The sequence below is a fragment of the Neophocaena asiaeorientalis genome, unplaced genomic scaffold, assembly GCF_003031525.2.
Source record: "Neophocaena asiaeorientalis asiaeorientalis breed wild unplaced genomic scaffold, Neophocaena_asiaeorientalis_V1.1 scaffold14, whole genome shotgun sequence".
Lineage (NCBI taxonomy): Eukaryota > Metazoa > Chordata > Mammalia > Artiodactyla > Phocoenidae > Neophocaena > Neophocaena asiaeorientalis.
Window position 1 is genome coordinate 4,734,752 of NW_020175192.1, and position 17,882 is coordinate 4,752,633.

General features: G+C 49.6%; 1 protein-coding gene across 5 annotated transcripts in view; it reads right to left on the reverse strand.

Annotated features, from left to right (window-relative positions):
• PLEKHA2 (pleckstrin homology domain containing A2) overlaps positions 1-17,882 on the reverse strand; it is a 57,376-nt gene that overhangs the window by 30,164 nt on the left and 9,330 nt on the right. For 4 of the 5 annotated variants that reach the window (XR_003005913.1, XM_024765054.1, XM_024765053.1 and 1 more), the window contains exons 2-3: positions 15,248-15,411; positions 1,232-1,288 (exon numbers count right to left, since the gene is read on the reverse strand). Coding sequence is in view for 4 of the 5 variants with exons in the window: in XM_024765054.1 (XP_024620822.1) it covers positions 1,232-1,288; positions 15,248-15,388 (198 nt within the window). In the remaining variant the exon portion in view is untranslated. Of the gene's footprint in view, positions 1-1,231; positions 1,289-15,247; positions 15,412-16,175; positions 16,427-17,882 lie in introns of those variants that run through there. The other variant, XM_024765055.1, reaches the window with a different exon arrangement.

The window sequence follows — 17,882 nt, forward strand, 5'->3', positions numbered from 1 at the left end:
ATCACTGCTGCACCACAGTTCAGCGCTGGTGCCTGCTCCAGGGAGGGGCCACTAAACAAAGCTGAATTCAGCAGCTACGTCTGGCCATCAGCAAGCAGCCCCAGGCCCCACCCAGGTCTCAGCACGGAAGAGGGGCTGCTCTCGCCCTGTCTGTGCAAACAGGACCAGGGGACGGACTGTCGGACTGTCGGCCTGCCTGCCGGACCCTCCAGCCCTTATCTGGCCGCTGAATGGCTTCCTGGCTCATCTGGGAACATCCTCGGGGCGCTCGTAGCCTCCCCGCCACAGTGATCCAGTGACCATGTTCTAGAGACCCCCTCAACACTCCCCCCAAGTTGGTCAGTTACTAAGCCCAGCCCTGTAGTTGAAAGGTGTCAGGGACATTTAGTTGTTAATGATCCGTGCATTTTATGACACAGGCCCAATGATTAACGCTACTTGGGTATTGGGTCAACATGAAGTGCCTCTGCTGTGCCATCAGCGAACCTACCAAGAACCAAGTGTGTGAAAAGAAGAAAAATAACAATAAAAAGACACAAAATGTTAAGACTAGGAAGTCATCACAGGTCAATAACTATTTAAATAAATAAAAATGTTAGACACTGAATTCACCGCTATATCCTTATATGAAATTCCTTTTTTCCTTTATTAATTTTTTTTTGCAATTGCCAATGCACTGGAAGATGAAAAATATACTTCAACCCACGCTTTTGGCTTGACCACGTGTCTGTTGTTGTTAAACATTAAATATCATTCTGAAAACACAGTGATTTAATTATAATTTAACTTTTGGCCCTTCAATGAAATGCATATAATTCCAGAGCAGCCCTCACTCCTTGTGAGCCACGCCAGTGGAACCACGCCATTCGGCAGAATCCTTTTCAGTCACCAGGTTTTTTGTTGTTGTGTTCCTTTTTGTCCCGATTGCAAAAACAAAGTCACGTCCCACTCTTCCCTCCACCCCCCCATCCCTCCTTTGCGGGAGCTGGCAGCATCACTGACTGCTGGGTGCCAGGAGTAAGAGGCTGCAGGCCACCCTCCAAGAACCTGCTGACCACACGCCACCCCGCCCCAGTCAGCCACAAGCTTCCACGGGCCACCGCGGAAGGGGAGCACTTTATGGCCAAGCAACATCCCCAGATGCCAATGCCCGACGTGTGACGCTTCCTCTGGTTTACATCCTCAACCTACTCACGGACCATGAATCCCCAGAGCTCCAGGCCAACGTTACCTTCGAGATGTAGGTCAGCTGCAAAGATCCGACGGCTCCTGCCCCAACTGCCAGGTTCTGAAAGACACATGTTTTGGGTTTTAAGAAGGATGCTATCTGAGGCAGTGAAGCACGACTAAGAGTCAGAAGACCAAGATTCTGGTTCCGTTGACGCCATTTTCTGGCTTTGCAACCTTGAGCAAGTCACCTACCTATTGCTTTTTTGATTTTTGATTTTATATTGAACTACAGTTGATTAATAATGTTGTGTTCGTTTCAGGTGTACAGCAAAGTGATTCAGTTACACATATACATGTATCTCTTCTTTTTCAAATTCTTTTCCCAATTAGGTTGTTACAGAGTATCGAGCAGAGTTCCCTGTGCTACACAGTAGGTCCTTGTTGGTTATCCTTTTCAAATATAGCAGTGTGTTCCTGTCAGTCCCAGACTAACTATCCCTTTCCCCTACCCTTCCCCCCTAGTAACCATAAGTTCATTCCCTAGTCACTTACCTATTCTTCAGCTCACTTTCCTCGTCTGTAAAATAGTGATAATTCTTGCTGTGGGTAGGTGGACTTAACATTTCCCTTGGCCTCATTTATTATAGAGAGATATTCTAGTACAGTGGTTAAAATTGGGGGCTCTACCATTTGACTGTGAATAAGTTCCTTCACCGCTAAGCCTCAGTTTTCCCTTTGTAAAAAGAGGGATAATGATAGTACCTACCTCACCAGACAGTTCCAAGGATGAGTTAATAGATTTACACCACCTGGAAGTGTCCCTGGTATACAGATGACCCTGAACAAGTGTTAGCTATTTTTTATATATATATATATATATATATATATATAATTCTTCAAATTCAAATTCTTTTCTTAACAAATAGGGTACAGGTTCACACAATATAGGAAAAAAAGAAAAGAAAAAAACATAGCTGTTCAGTCTATTTCAAAGGACACTTATGAGTACCAAATGGAATGATGTCCATACACTATAAAACACTAAGTCAGTGCACTATTAAACATCAAGAAACTCACAGGCACCTTGTCTGGCCATATTCCACCCTGGCACAATCTCTTCGGCTTTCTAACTTCTCCACTGTCAGAAATGAAGGGATGAAGACACACGGGCGGTAGCGTACCAAAAAAATGGCCAAGATGAGAAATCACAGCTGTGGCGTTTCTCACTTATAACTTGGCAAATCCAATCCCACAGGGACCTAAGGTGTCCATAGCTCCTGGTGGCCTCTTCAACTGCTGCCATAGGCCTCAGAGAATAACCTGGAAGCCCTCATTTTGAAGACCTGGGGTCTTCTCAAAGCAATAAACAGAGGCAAACCTAGGACGATGGGGATTTAGTAAACTTCCCAAAGGGTCAATGGTGAAATGACCCGTCATTCCAGGAAACCGCCCTTAAGAAATACCTCAGGTGGCAGGGAAGTGTCCTTCTAGGCCCAATTACCTAAATTAACATGCATCACTTGAAGCAAAGGCAATGTGTGAAGTTTCCTATTCACAAGAAAATGGATGGGGATAAAACCACGACAAAAGGATTCTGAGAGCTCAAGAAATTTAGAGAGAAATCTAGAAAGGCCATCTCCCGACTTTTGCAAATGAGGCCATAAGTCTAAAAGCTGCTTTTGAGTAGCTGATTTAGCATTTTGAATATGGACGATTAGATTTACACATTTGTTTTAACTACATAGTGATTGCATTTGTTTTTGGGGGGTTTTTTTAGAAAAATCTCTATTGGGGGCTTCCCTGGTGGCACAGGGGTTGAGAGTCCGCCTGCCGATGCAGGGGACACAGGTTCGTGTCCCGGTCCGGGAAGATCCCACATGCCACAGAGCGGCTGGGCCCGTGAGCCATGGCCGCTGAGCCTGCGCGTCCGGAGCCTGTGCTCCGCAACGGGAGAGGCCACAACAGTGAGAGGCCCACGTACTGGAAAAAAAAAAAAAAGAAAGAAAAATCTCTATTGGGTAATGACAGATAGACCTTGTATCCCCAAATCAGAGTCCATAAAGGAGCCACAGCACCCCAAAAGGCCAGTGAGCAGCTGACACTGCCCCGGAGGAGGCCGTGAACCACGCTAGGCCTCTGCTGGATACTGGGCGCCTGGCCCTCTCCCAGCCCCTGTTCTGCACTTGAGGAAAGTGACTCATGAGTGAGGGGATTTGCTCAAGGTCACACAACTGGCTCGGGTCTCCTGACTTCCACGCTGATACCCTAGACGCAGCACACTGTCATTTCAAACCCTTGAGCGTCTGGAATTCCACCTGAGACATTATGGCCCTAGGACCTCAGGCAAGTTTCTCTACCTATAAAATGGGGCTCATCCGCCCCGTTCCCTAGGCTTGTTGTGAGAGTTACATAAGAATAAACAGCGCAGGCCCAGCAAAGGGCAGCTCCCATCGCCGGCCCAGAGCGCTAATTACAAGACGCAGATGCCAAGTCTCAGAGCCACTCTTGCTCAACTTGCTTTCCTCACCCCAAACCGCAGCCTGAAGGCCTCCAGAGCCTTCGCCTGAATTACAAGCAATGAAGTGGGATTTGGGGAGCCACTCAGACACTAACCTGTGCGTCCTGCCAGATATGAGCTGATCCCATTCCAACGACTTCTCCCCCCTACCCTCCAGAGGGAGGGCAGCTCCACCCTCAGCCCCTGCCCCCCTGAACTCTCCCGCTTCAGAGACAAGGCCACATCAGTCTCCCGGCCCAGCTACCCTGGGACGGGGGTGTCCCCACGCCCCTCACCACGGCCCACCCTCGGCCTGCTCCTAGGCTCACAGGCACCTCCCTCCTCCATGAGGAGCCAGGAAAATCTGACGCATGTCTGAAAATGCAGCTTCCCCCCACCTTCCTCCCCACCCAGGGGGAAGTGAGTGACAGGAGAAAACAGCGCCAAGATCACAGAGGCTTGATCCAGACGGATGGCTCAGTGTCCGCTCCGATTGCTAGACCTCAGAGATGAATGACAACAGCTCGCTGCCAGGATGGCGGCCCCGGGCAGACACTTCCCGGGCCAGGAAGAATGTGCCAGCTGCCTGAGCAGAGGGCTTCGCAGCCAGATGTCAGGGCAGGATCACCAGGGCCCAGCGCCCGGGGAGGGCCAGGTGTCAGAGCCCAGGCGAGCACCATGTCCTCCGGGGAAAGGACGGGAGGCCCTGCCTTCGCAAAGCCTTGTTGTCTACTGCGGCAGCCTGCCCTGCCCTCCCACCCCCGCCTGAATTCGTGCAGGCCATCCTCCAACTTTGGTGCACATCAGCCTCTCCCGGGGAGCCTGTTTTAAAAGGCCCAGGCTCAAGCCTCACCCGGAAAAACACTGAATCAGAATCAAGTGGAATATGGTCAGAAAGTGCACATTCATTTTTCAAGCGTCCCCTAAATAGGCCCAAGTTTGAGAACACGGGTCTACATGACAAAGCCTAGCCCTGGATTTTTTGTTGTTTCTGGCCACACCGTGCGGCTTGCGGGATTTTAGTTCCACGACCGGGGATCGAAACCGTGCCCCCCTGCCGTAGAAGTGCGGAGTCCTAACCACTGGACCGCCAGGGAAGCCCCCAGCCCTGAGTTTTGTATTGGAGTGTATTTTACTGTGAGTTTAAGTCTCTTCTTGCTAGATTTTAAGCACTCTGAGGACATGAGTAGCATCTTATTCCTCTACCCAGGAGACAACTCGATTTTTAAATGAAAACACAATTTGCATGGTGGTTAAGTTCCCAAACCAGTCCTTAAGAGCCTGCTACCCTCATAGGATACTGGACAACCAGGACAGCTTCTCTCTACCACTGGCAAACATTGTGCCTTCGGGAAGACCTGTTCAAGTTCGAACTTGGGTGTCACTTGAGTCTGCAGTTCCCCTGTCCTGGGGCAGGGTTCCTGTGGGACAGGAACTGGGTGCAGGGGGGGAGCGAAAGGAAAGGGTCCCCAGTAGAAGGGAGTCAAGGACCTGGGGGAGGGAGTTGAGGAAGGGGTTAGGGAGGGGCCAGCAGACGGGGAGTGGAGACAGAGGTTGGTGGGGAGGCTGCCTGTACGGATCACCTGGGGACGTTTTCATACAAAGAATGCCCATACTTCATTCCAGGGTTTTAACATAAAGGGTAGGGCCCAGGCACCTGTATGTTTTTAAAGCTCGAAGGGGATTCCACCCCACGGCCAGGTCTCAGGCCCCCAGTTGCAGACTCTGGCTGGGCCTGCTGACTCTGCACTGGAGACCCAGCAGCGGGTGAGAAAGGCCAGTCACCCCGTCATTGCACCATCACCAAGAGGGAAGAGGAAGACGCCAGGGCAGTGGGCAGAGAGGGGGAAAGGAGATCCCAGCCCCACGCTGGGTGTCTGTGAGTCAGTAGCAGCCTGTCCATTTCTGGGGCTTCTAAATTTTCTGGAACAACGTAGGGCATAAGGCACGTTCCTATTTAATGGCGGATGGTTTTAGGAAGGCGCGGCCAACCCTTGCTTTCTGCTCAAGGGTTCTCCTGCCACCAAGGGCCTCAAGGGAGCTCCCACTCCCTTAACTGGGAAGCAGGGGGTTGATTCTTTCCCATCACCAAGGAAGGAGCTGAGGTGCCCACAGAGATGTGACACACCTCCCAGGGGAAGCCTTTTTGCTAGAAGCAACATTGTTTCTTGAAAGAGAAAAATGTCCCCATCTTCTAGTGAGAGTAACAAGAACACAGAAATGACCAGAAGACCTATCTACAGATTCCTAAATTCATGGAATGTCAGCGCCAGAGAGTTCTACGGCTGCCCCATCATTCACCACGAGTCCTCTAAGCCTCACCTTGAGGAAATGACTTCCTCAAGCAGCCGAGTGAAGACAGACAGAGGTCCTAACTCCCAGAGTCAATCGGGTGCTTTGGCAAAGCACAGCCCGAGAAAGGAAGGCGGAAACTGACATGTTTAGAGTCTGTTTTGCACCAAGCCTGCTGCACACTGTCAGTTCATCCTAACAACCCATTTCACAGATGAGGAAAGTCGGGATGGAGCAGGAGAAGCAAGTGCTCCGGGTCACATGGGTACTGGGTAGTCAGGCGAGGATTTGAACCCAGCCCTTGTTGATTCTCAAATACCACGCACTTTCCTTTATACCAGGCCACCCCCTGTGAGACAGTCCTTCACATCTACCAGGACCTGCTCATTTTCTAAGAGTTGATTATCACCGAAAGGTAAATACAAGAGCCGGACCAACAGGGTTACACCAAGACGCCCTAAACAGTTGCCCAAACTGGGCAAGGCAAGAACTAGTCAAACTGGCTCTTGGGTGCCAAACTCCAAAAGACCAGGATTCAGAGAGCAAACAGGGGGAAGGAGAGATGCTGGGCCTTCTGACCTTCTCCTATGTGTCTCCTGGGTGCCTGGCAGACAGTCAGGACCTTAAACTCAATAAGCCCACTCCTCACACCTTTCCTCAACTCAGCCTCCAACACATTTGCCTCAAACTCAATCATCACGTCCCCTCCAAGCTCTAAATGATTCCCTCCCCAACCTCCCCATGTCCATCAGCCGCTCCACATTCTCCCACAGTCAACCAGGTCACCACGCCTTTGACCACTGAACTTCGCCCTTCGGTCAGTCACCAAGCCTGCCACGGTCTTCCTTCAATCGGCCTTTAGATCTATCTGTCCCTTCCTCTCTGTTCCCACTGCACCACCACCGTGCAGACACCCCAGGAAAATCCAGGACAAATTCCTCACTGTCTTCCCCGATTCCAGGCCCTCCCATTTCCCCGCCCATCCTGATGTCACCGCCAGAACAAACGTGAACAAATAGCACCTCTGCAGTGCTTTAGAGTTTATCAAAGCAGTCTCCCATTCATTATCTAATCTTCACAGCAGCAATGTCAGAGGTAGAGACAACAGAGGCTCAAAAAAAGGGGTGTTTCCCAATTAACGTGTTCATCAAGTTGTCCTGTGCTTGGCTGATGTAACTAAACAGGATGGATTCTGAAGCAAAATCTGATATGCAGCCCTTCTCGCAAACACACAGTTGCCTGCTTTGCCTTAGAGACATTTTTTAAAATAATAAAATGGCATTCTTTTGTATATAAATAGATATATAGCTATATAAAAAGAGATGAATATAATAGATACACTAAACAAATGCTGAAGGTTACAATCTAAAGCAAAACTTAACGACAATATAACCGAAGACAAATTTTAAGAAAACTTAGAACAGTCATCCCCATGGTTCTCCATTAGTAAAACCTCTGCTAAGTTTCATAGCTTCCACCTCTTCAGCTCCTTGGACTTTAATACCCAGTAGTGCTAGCTATTAACATGATTGCCCCAAAGTGCTTCTTAATTTTTACTTCTTTTTAATTTAAACAAAGTACATCTTGTTATAAAAACGAGAATCGCCCTAAAGAGTAAGATTCCTATAGAAAGCGCATGAAACAAAATTACACTTACAGTATTTTATATTAACTCTCGAAAAGTCCATACAACATTTTAATTCTAAAACCATTAATTTAATAATAATTTACCCTAAGCAGAATCTGTATTTTGATGGAAAAAAAAAAAAAAAAAAAAAAAGATCTGTTGCTCGAAATCTTCTTTCTGGAGTTTTTTTCCCCAAAGGAATTCTGCATTCTACGCTAACCCAGTATGGACAAAAACAGGCCAGAAATTCCACTTAACCCTTGAAATCATGTGTCTCCATGGATAGTTAATATACCAATTACATAAAATCCATGAATTAACAACACTTTGCCCCCCGAACTGATAAAGATCTGAAAGTTATCATGATTGTTATATGTGCTGAGAATATATATCTCTGGACAGACACACAAGAACCTGGAAACCCTGGCTGCCTCTAGTTAGGGGACCTGTGACTGGGGGCCAGGAGTGGAAGGGAGACACATGTCACTAAATCAGCTTTCCCACATTTAGAATTTTATACCATGTGTATGTGTTGGCCTTTTTTTTTTTTTTTTGCGGTGCGCGGGCCTCTCATTGCTTTGGCCTCTCCCGTTGCGGAGCACAGGCTCCGGACACGCAGGCTCAGCGGCCATGGCTCACGGACCCAGCTGCTCCACATCATGTGGGATCTTCCCGGACCAGGGCACGAACCCGTGTGCCCTGCGTCGGCAGGCAGACTCTCAACCACTGCGCCACCAGGGAAGGCCCTTGGCCATTTTTTAAAGAAAGTTATCATCCTGCTTCTTGGCATTTTGACTTTCTTGGCAGGTTTAGCATATGATGCAAAAATCTTTTAAACATTGTTGGATTTCAGCCAAATTTTGCTCAAAGAGGTTTCTGATACAGAAAATGCAATTTTTTAAAAAATAGCAATTTTCACCCAGCCTTTAAGGCAAAACTATTGTCCATTCCATGTTATATGTTAATATCATTTTCTACCACTCTTCTGTATTCTTTCTACTAAAATGTAGCCAAATATCCATCTTTTTGTAATACTGCTGAAGCTCTTTGCACGAACGCCTTTCAGCTTTAAAAAAAAAAAAAGCAAAAAGCAAAGGGCTTTCATCGGGGCCCCAGAGTTACGAGGAGAAATGCTATCTTTTTGGATATTATGATGATTCGTAATGCACATTACGGCCTTTGTAAAGTAAAAGCATCTGAGTATTTACTGGCAAAAGAGAGAAAACACAATCTACAGAGTAAATCTGACAAGGACAACTATCCAGTGCAGTTTTCATGCTTCTCTTTATCCTTTGTTCGGGACAATATAATTTAGTCTCGCAATTACCTATCCACGTGGGCATCACAAGAGTTGTACGTAAGCATCGCCGTTCAACTAAAACAGAGTTGGTTACTCGGTCGGTAATAAAGTAGGGCAGGCCAGTTAAGGAATTTCACCTTTTCTGTCATGATAGGGACCAACATTAAATTAAATACATGTGCTGGTGCCATAATATCATTGTAATGTTTGGCAGGAAATCCAGCCAATGTTTGTCTCTATTCAGGAATTATCTGTGTGCTTGATATTGTCAGCAGATTGATTTTTAAATGCATGAAACAAATCAGCAGCCATAATCAATAGTATTGAAACTTTCCATTTATAGGGTCCATTTCAGCTAATGGGTTTCATCCTCTATCTGTTTGGTGCCACCACTGCCTGGATTAAAAAAACCTTGATTTCATACTTTATCATATGGATTCTAAATGCCATCAGGCACTCAAGGCTGTACCTAGTCCAGCACGCTGACCCCCCACACGCACGCACCACCATCCCGCCAGCGGACATGCCGCTGGCCTCCTAAATCTGCCATTTTGCTGCAGCTCTGCTTCCAAGGGCTGTCCTCAGGTTAGTGGATCCATTCCGTCCCCCTGCGTAGAGCCAAGACCATGACCGTCCACAGTGCGGTGTGCGAAGCCAGCTCCCTTGGGACCACTCTTGGGCCTGACTCACGGCAGGTCCCCCGGGGCATCTGGCTAAGCCTTTGCCGACTTTGGCCTGAGCTCAGACCCTCGTCGGGCTCCCTCCCCTTCCCTGTCCTGCTTCCCAGTTCTCTCCTTAAAAAAGAACTTTCCACAAATCCTTGCCTCGGTGAGTCCCGGTCTCAGGGTCTCCTTCTGGGGAATTGAAGCCTGAACACCCTCCAAGCAGACGAGCGCCTTCCCTCCTGGGTGCTGCCTCTGTCCCATAGTGACGCTGCTTCCCTCACAGGTGCCCTCCTGTCCCCTTGGGCTGTGCTTAGGACAAGGCGCCTAACAGTCAAGTGAGATACTGTAAGTGAGAACACTTCAAACCTGTAAAATGCGCTACAAACGTGAATCGCGAGTAGCAATAATGACTCTAACCTCGCTCATCCTTGCAGACCTGGCTCTAAGCCACCCCTCCTTGAAGGGGTGCCCTGCAGCTCTCTCTCCCTGCCGCAATTTTATTTAATCCTCTATATCCTCACTTACAGTGCAAGCTCCATGAAGGCCCAGCCTTTGTCTTATGCACTGTTGCAGCCTCAGCATCTAGGCTGATCCCTGCACATGGGGCATATTTAGCAAATATGTGTTAAATAATGATGCTGAATTCAAAGGTCTTGCTCTACTCTCAGCCCCTTGGGAAACAGAAGGGCAAAAAGCAGGGTTAAGGATCACCCAAAGTGCCTATGATGACATGCCTAACGTACAAAACAACTCAGTGGCAGAGCCAGGACCTCATCCTTGATCTCTTGTCTCCCAGGCCTGGGACCGTTCCATCTGAGACTCCACCTCCAGGCCCTACATCTTCCCTGGACCGCAGGGGAAAACTGCAACCCCTTCTCCTTCACCCAAACTATTGGCATCTGGGCTGTTCACTTTAATGATACGCTACCTTGTTATAAAGACGGACTGGGTGACTTCCTTGGTGGTGCAGTGGTTAAGAATCCGCCTGCCAATGCAGGGGACACAGGTTCGATTCCCTGGCCCGCGAAGATCCCACATGCTGCGGAGCAGCTAAGCCCGTGCGCCACGACTACTGAGCCTGCGCTCTAGAGCCTGTGAGCCACAACTACTGAGCCCATGCACCACAACTACTGAAGTCCGTGCGTCTAGAGCCCGTGCTCTGCAACGAAGAGTAGCCCCCGCTCGCTGCAACTAGAGAAAGCCTGTGTGCAGCAACGAAGACCCGTCGCAGCCAAAAATAAATAAATAAATGAATGAATTTTAAAAATTTATTTTAAAATAATAAAGAGGGACTGGGATTTTTAGCACTGTAGGGTTTTGTTTTTCGTTTTTGTTGGTTACCAGTAAATTTATTTCATTTTTTTATTGAAGTATAGTTGATTTACACTGTTGTGTTAATTTCTGCTGTACAGCAAAGTGATTCAGTTATACGTGTATATATATATACATTCTTTTTTTTAACATATTATTTTCCATTGTGGTTTATCACAGGACACTGAATACAGTTCTCTGGGCTACACAGTAGGACCTTGTTGTTTATCCATTCTCTATATAAAAGTTTTCATCTGCTAATCCCAAACTCCCACTCCATCCCTCCCCTGCCCCCCTCCCCCCTCAGCAACCACTAGCACTGTAGTTTTATGTGTGCTGTTTTCACCTCCCCAACTAAACCTGAAGCTTCCTGGTGAATTCCCCTCCACACCATCTTCAGGACCCTGCACAGGACGGACCACACATATCCGCTGGAGGAAAGAGGCAGACAAAGATGAGGCGTGCAGACGCTGAAGTCAGACAGACCTGGCTCCAGGGCCCGCTCCGCATTTACCACCTGCATGGCCTTGAACAAAGCTGCTGACCATCTCTGCACCTTGCAGAGAAAGTGAGAGAGTCCCCGCGCCCCAGGATTACTGGGAGGACCTAATGAGATAACACATGCCAAGCATTCCGCACAATGGCTGGTATATGGCAACCGCTCAGTAAGTATAACCTGCAGTTAGTAATACTAGTAGCAGTGGTAGTAAAAACAGGGTCCCAAACACCGACTTCCAAGTGGTTTAAACAGGCAAAGATCAAAGACCTGAGTTCAGAAAAAATCCGGCTTATTAATGCCTATTAAATACCTAAACTATTATATCAGGTGTCTCCTTTTCCTTATAAACTTAAGATGTTCACTAACTACACACAGTCCCCAATGTCCTTCTCCACAGGGAAAGGCCAACCCCCCTCCCCCCCAGTTTGCTTTTCTGGGTCACCTCCCATCCATCTCCTCCTGACTCCTGGCTCCCTGCTTCGCCCCACTCTGCAGAGCTTGCATTGGGTGTAGACTCCATCCCCAGTCCCAGGAGAGCAGTGCTGGACACTTTGCATTTCACAAAGGCGTCCCTTCTGATAGCCTCATTCGTTCGTTCAATGAGCTCACATTTATCAAATGCTGGACACTTGGATCAAAAGCCAGACGACCACCTGCCCTCTAGAGAACCTCCCAGACCTGAGAGTCCCCCAGCTTCTCTTTCTTAATCACAGACTCACCTTTGAGAGCTCTCCTTCCTCCCAAGCAGCATTAGGATGACTGTCTCATTCTCAGCAATAAGAGCAGGCGAGCTGGATTCAGACGGCCAGGGTTAGAATACCGGCTCAGTCACATTCTTATGACAAAACCATGGGCAAATTTCTTTCCCTCTCTGCTTCACCCACCTCACCTTTGGAATGAGGATAATGATGCCTACCAACTAGACCTGTCAGAATGAAATGAAAACCCAATGAGCCTATATGGGATAAGAACCTAAAACAAGAGTGGATATACGCATATGTATAACTGATTCACTTTGCTGTACACCTGAAACTAACACAACGTAAATCAACTATATTCCAATAAAAATAAATAAATAAATAAAAATATAAGAGAGTGAGATAATAAAAACATTTTTCTAAATGCTTTATTTAGAAAAACTGAAAAATCTTAAAGTTAGACTAATTGCTTTTTTAAAATAAATTTATTTATTTATTTAATTTTGGCTGCGTTGGGTCCTCGTTGCTGCACGTGGGCTTCCCCTGGTTGTGGTAAATGGGGACCACTCTTTGTTTCGGTGCACGGACTTCTCATTGCGGTGGCTTCTCTTGTTTCGGAGCACAGGCTCTAGGCGCATGGGCTTCAGTAGTTGTGGCACGCGGGCTCTAGAGCGCAGGCTCAGTAGTCGTGGCGCACGGGCTTAGCTGCTCTGCGGCATGTGGGATCTTCAAGAACCAGAGATCGAACCCGTGTCCCCTGCATTGGCAGGCGGATTCTTAACCACTGTGCCACCAGGGAAGTCCCAAATTAGAGTAACTGTATCCAAAATGCCTACTAACTCTTATGCAATAAAATCATTTATATACTCAAAAAAAAAAAACCCAATGAAGTCTTTAGAACAGCACATGGCACGTATTAATAAATGCTCACTGATACCATTTTACAGCTTACAAAAAAGATCTACCCTGTAGTTGGAACGGCTGTTTGGCGTTAACACGACAAAGTGCTAAGCTAACCGCTGAAGAAGAAGAAGTAAAATGTTCTGAACTATTGCTATGTCACAGCAAGACTCTCCTTTTCTAGGCATCTGCCAAGCCAGCTAAAACCTCTGCTTCCAGGGAAAATGTAAAGAATCTCGAGCAGGGACCACAAGTTCTATTTGTAACTCAAACTCAAAGAAGGCTCTAGAACAAAGAGCATCCTGACAGCTCAGGGGGCAGAGAGGTACAGGAGGCTGCCTTGGGCAGAGTGCGACCTGCCGCAGAGGCTGACCCCAGAGACCCCTGCAAGGCGGCCCGAGGCACAGCGCCCGAGGGAAGTGCAGGTTCTGGAACCAAGGAACAGCCAAATCAGAGGGCAGGACACAGCAAGGGAAATCCCGAGCACTGCCAACAGTTGAGACTCGAGACGGTGGCAGTGTGGTCCTGGGTGATCCGTCGCCAACAGCAAGACCCTCAGCCTGTGGCCCAGGGCGTGAAGAAGGGTCCAGTCTCAGGGGGAGGGAGCCGGCAACAGCTGGGCAGGATTCCCCAGGCATGTGAATTTCGGTTAACAACAGTCCTGGCAGGAAACATGGCACTAAGCAGGTAAATCAGGACAAAAATCCATTCGAAACACCTGAGCTAATAAGGCAGGTGAGCAGAAGGTACACAAAGGGAGAAAAGGGAAAAGAGTAGACCCAGAGACCCCAGCCTGGGGCTCAGCCCTGGCCCATCAGAAGCCAAGTGTACTGGCAACAAAGACTTGATTCCAATCCCTCCAACGGTGGGAAGGCAGCACCTTAAATGCTACTTCCTTTCATAGTAGATGTGTTGGCCCAGCTGTGGGCACCCGTGCAGAGCAATGGAGGGAAAATGATGTAGCAGAGCCCAAAGGCAAACCCAAGACCAAAACATGGTAAGAGGCGAGCATTCCAGGTACGTCAAGGATGGGAGGGTCTGTGTGTAGGTTTCACTCTGCACGCTCAGCACGTTAAATGAAAGTAGCCCACAGAAGGGTTTACCAGGGATGTGGGGTGAAACATGGGGCTTCTACTTAGGGTTAAGTCTTTCCCAGAGAAGGTGATTAGTGGCAGTGACTTGAGTACGTTGTCTGTATTTATAGCATTTTCTCTCAGCCATCAAATCCAGAGGACAAATGCCAAAGGCCTCCAGAGGATGAGTACCCGGATTTTTTCCACTCCACCTCTTAAAGCAAAACCCCTCCCCTAACATTCAGACTCTCCTCTGCCCAAGTCTCTGAACGAGAGCCAGCTCTCAGCCCACACCCCTTCCCGCCCCAACAGGGCCGTGACCCACGACCTTGCTGGGTCCACAGGCCACGCCAGGCCTTGGGGCGGGAAGGGGTGTGGGACCCACCAGACTGCTCCAGGGCAGCAGGAAGGGAAGACTGAACAACACTCAGAGCACCAGAAAAGAAGACCTGAGATCCCAAATCAGGAGCAGAGCAACTTTTTCCCAGACTGGTGATGACTCAAGGGATTCCCAGGCACAGCAGTAAAGCCTCGGGGGCCGTCTTCGTGCCTGATGCCCCAGAACGCTAAGCGAGTCACCCCGTTCTGCCGCGTCCTTGCCAAAGTCAACTCCAATGTGAGCCTCAGTTTCTCATCTGTCACAAACTGGGTGGCCCCCAGAGTCACCTCCCACCCAGGATCCTATGACTCCCTGAGCAGGAGACCAAACAGGCCCAACCTTTGTCCAGTTCAGGGAACCAGGTCAATTCCCTGCTGGGCAGGAGCCCCAGACTGGAAGAGCAGGAGTGGTCACGAGGCTGCACTCCTGACACAGGTAAGAGGAAGGAAGCCATGCCTCAGAGCCTGCATCCAGCCCAGCCGGCCTCTGCTGGACTTTTGCAAGGGTTAAATTCCTAGGCCTGAGAAAAGGCACCAGATCCCCAGGGGCAGGAGAGAGATGAGCTTCCTCCTCCTCCAGCTAAGGTCTGGGATGGTTTCCTGTGCATGTGTGTATGCGTGCATGCACGTGTGTATGCATATGTGTGTGTGTATGCGTGTGTGTGTGTGTGTGTGTGTGAACGCGTGCGCGCACGCCTTTGTGGGGTTTTTCCCTCCCTCCTGACCAGCAGGTGGGGCTGCCCATGACAGAGGGAGCCCCTGAGGCTAACCCTGTGTGCATCCCCCCAGCAACGATGGGCGGCCGACCACCCTGCCCCTTCCCATACCACCTCTCACCTGGGGGTTGTCCATGTACCAGAGAAGGCAGTTGGCCTGCGTGTCCAGAATAAAGTACCTCCGCAGAAACTTGCCGCTGTTCTCATTCTCCTCGATGTCCAGAAACCCACAGATTCGGTTCTGCCGATCCACATAAGGCATTCCTGGGCTCTGCTCACATTACCCTGTGTGGCAGGAGGGAGGGAGGGGCCGTGAGAAGGAGAGTAAAGCGGGTGCCTCACTCTGGCCTGACGCCCCTCTGCCAGAAGGGGGGCTGCCACCCTCTCCCACTGGTGGCCTTCCCCAGGGCCCCAGATGTCCCACCCCAACCAGACCCTAGAAACTTCTGTCAACTCTGTTCCATGAACAGTCACCAAAATCCATTAATTCAACTAACTTTCCTGAGGCTCCACTACGTGCCAAGCAGAGTGCTAGGCAACTTTACACGCATGGAAGATGTGAGTCTAGACTCTGGGTCAGGGGCCTGGGTTCAAATCCCAGTTCTAGTCACTTACTGATGTTTGTGTGACCACAAACTGTTTAATCTTTCCATGCCTGAGTTTCTGCATCTGTAAAATGGGGATAATAATAGGACCTACACCAGATTTTGGCGAGAATTAAGTACGTGACAGGCAAAGCATTCATAAACACTAGGTATTGTTATCACTCTTCAGAAAAGCCTTGTAAAGTAGGTTATAACCCAATTTGTATGTAAAGAAACTATTGCAGAAAGGATTTAAGCTCCCGTGCAAACACCTGGATAAACTCTGCCGAGAATTCAGGTGTGAAGAGCAGCCCCTCCAGCTCCATGAAGGTACCAAGGAATCAAATCCGAGGGGTTCCTGGGGCAGGGCCACACCCCTCAGCCCCAGGATCACTTCCTTCACTTTGCCATTTCCCAGAAGCCACTTGTAATCGAAGGAATGAGGGAGCAGAAGAAAGCCCAAACCTGAACACTTTCCTGATTGCAGAAGAGGGTCCGGCGATTTGAGACATTCCGCACCCTCAGACAGGCCTCCCCTCTCCTGGCTCCCTTCCGTCTGTCTGAAGAGCCAAAGGAAAAGGCAGGAGCTCTGTTCTCCTCCCCAAGAGGAAAAGCACCCTCCAACAGGCAGCTACACCCCACCGGGACGCACAAGGCACTGCAGAAGTGCGACACGGTACCCAAGGGTTAGAAAACCCCACGTGACAGTCAGAACTTCAAGGACAGACGCCACCCACCCCACCCACCCCTGGTCCTGCTTGGCTCCAACAAAGCAAAAATTCACTGTGACCCAAGCCCGCCATGGCCCTGAGCCTATGACTAAGCACAGCTGAGAGACGGCTGGCTTCGGGCCGTGCCCTGCACCATGACCCTGGGTGAGCCCCTGAGCTACCAAGATGCCACGCCCGCAGGCTTCCTGGCCAGGAGGAAAGTCCCACATGCAGAGACACACATCCCCACAAGACTAGGCGAATTCTAAGGATGTGGATGGTGGCGGGGCCTTGCGGTGCCAAGACGCTGCCCCAAGAAAAAAATACCCTGCTCACACACCAGGATGCCAGGAAACAGTGAATCCCTTGATTCCAGGTAAGGTCAGGCAGAATCCCTACGGGGCAGATGACTCAGTCAGGAGGGAGGCGGGTCAGGGGATCCCACGGCGACTCACTGGGCAATGATGGGAGACAAAAAGGAAAGCACGCAGGGAAACAGGACACAGATGAAACAGCACAGCTAGAAAGAAGTAAAATAGGAGGAGAGAAAAGGAGAAAAAGTGGAAAGAGGAGGTTTAGAAAGAGGGCAGAGGAGAACGAAGTAGCAGCACAGTGGGACAGGAGGACCCCGAGGGTGAGGGCCAGGGGGGAGACACCCCTGCACGCAGTGCATCACGTGGTCAGAGGTCCCTGTGGCCAGATCCCCAGCTTCTCGGTACCTCCCCAAACTAAGCCTCCATCCCAGCTCCCGTCTCACCACTGGCCAAAGTGAGTTCAGGAAAGGGAGAAAGATGGGTTCAAGCCAAGGGGTAGGGTCAAAAATGGGGAGGGAGAGGCCCAGCGCTGGTTGGGGAGGAAGCGGATCCCTCAGAAAGGATGCAGCTTCCCCCAGGGAAATCAGGGGAAATCAGGGGTCCCAGGCAGAAAGGCTGGGTCAGCCCTGCAGTGAGGGTGCACCCAACCCCCAAGAAAACTCAGCAAATTCCCCTGATGCCAGCGCAGCCACAGAGACAGACGTTCCGGGGGATTCAGCGCTGTCGCCACCCGGGACATCCCTAAGGGGAAGGGTATAAACTGCAGTGGATAACAAAGCCAACCGTCTCTGGGTGCCGCCAGTAAGCACAGCACCCACCCGACTTCACGCTGCCTTTCCAATGTCCCCTCTTCAGCCCAAGGGGCCTGTCTTTTTCTCAAGTCAGAGGCCAGAGAAGCCACTGTTTCCACAATCCTCCAACAGTCTACTCTTGTAGAGGGGGCTTCCCACTTGCATGGTGGGAGAGGACCCTCAGGGACCAAAAGGAAAGATGATAAGAAGAAGAAATCTGGTTACACATCTCCTGACTGTGGTTCTAGCCCAGAAAAAAAAAAGCTGCTGTGATGTCCTGAGAAGCAGCTGAGTCACAGGGCTCATCAGCATGTGGGAGGTGGGTGGGGGCAGGATGGGCGGCAGGAGCACCAAGCA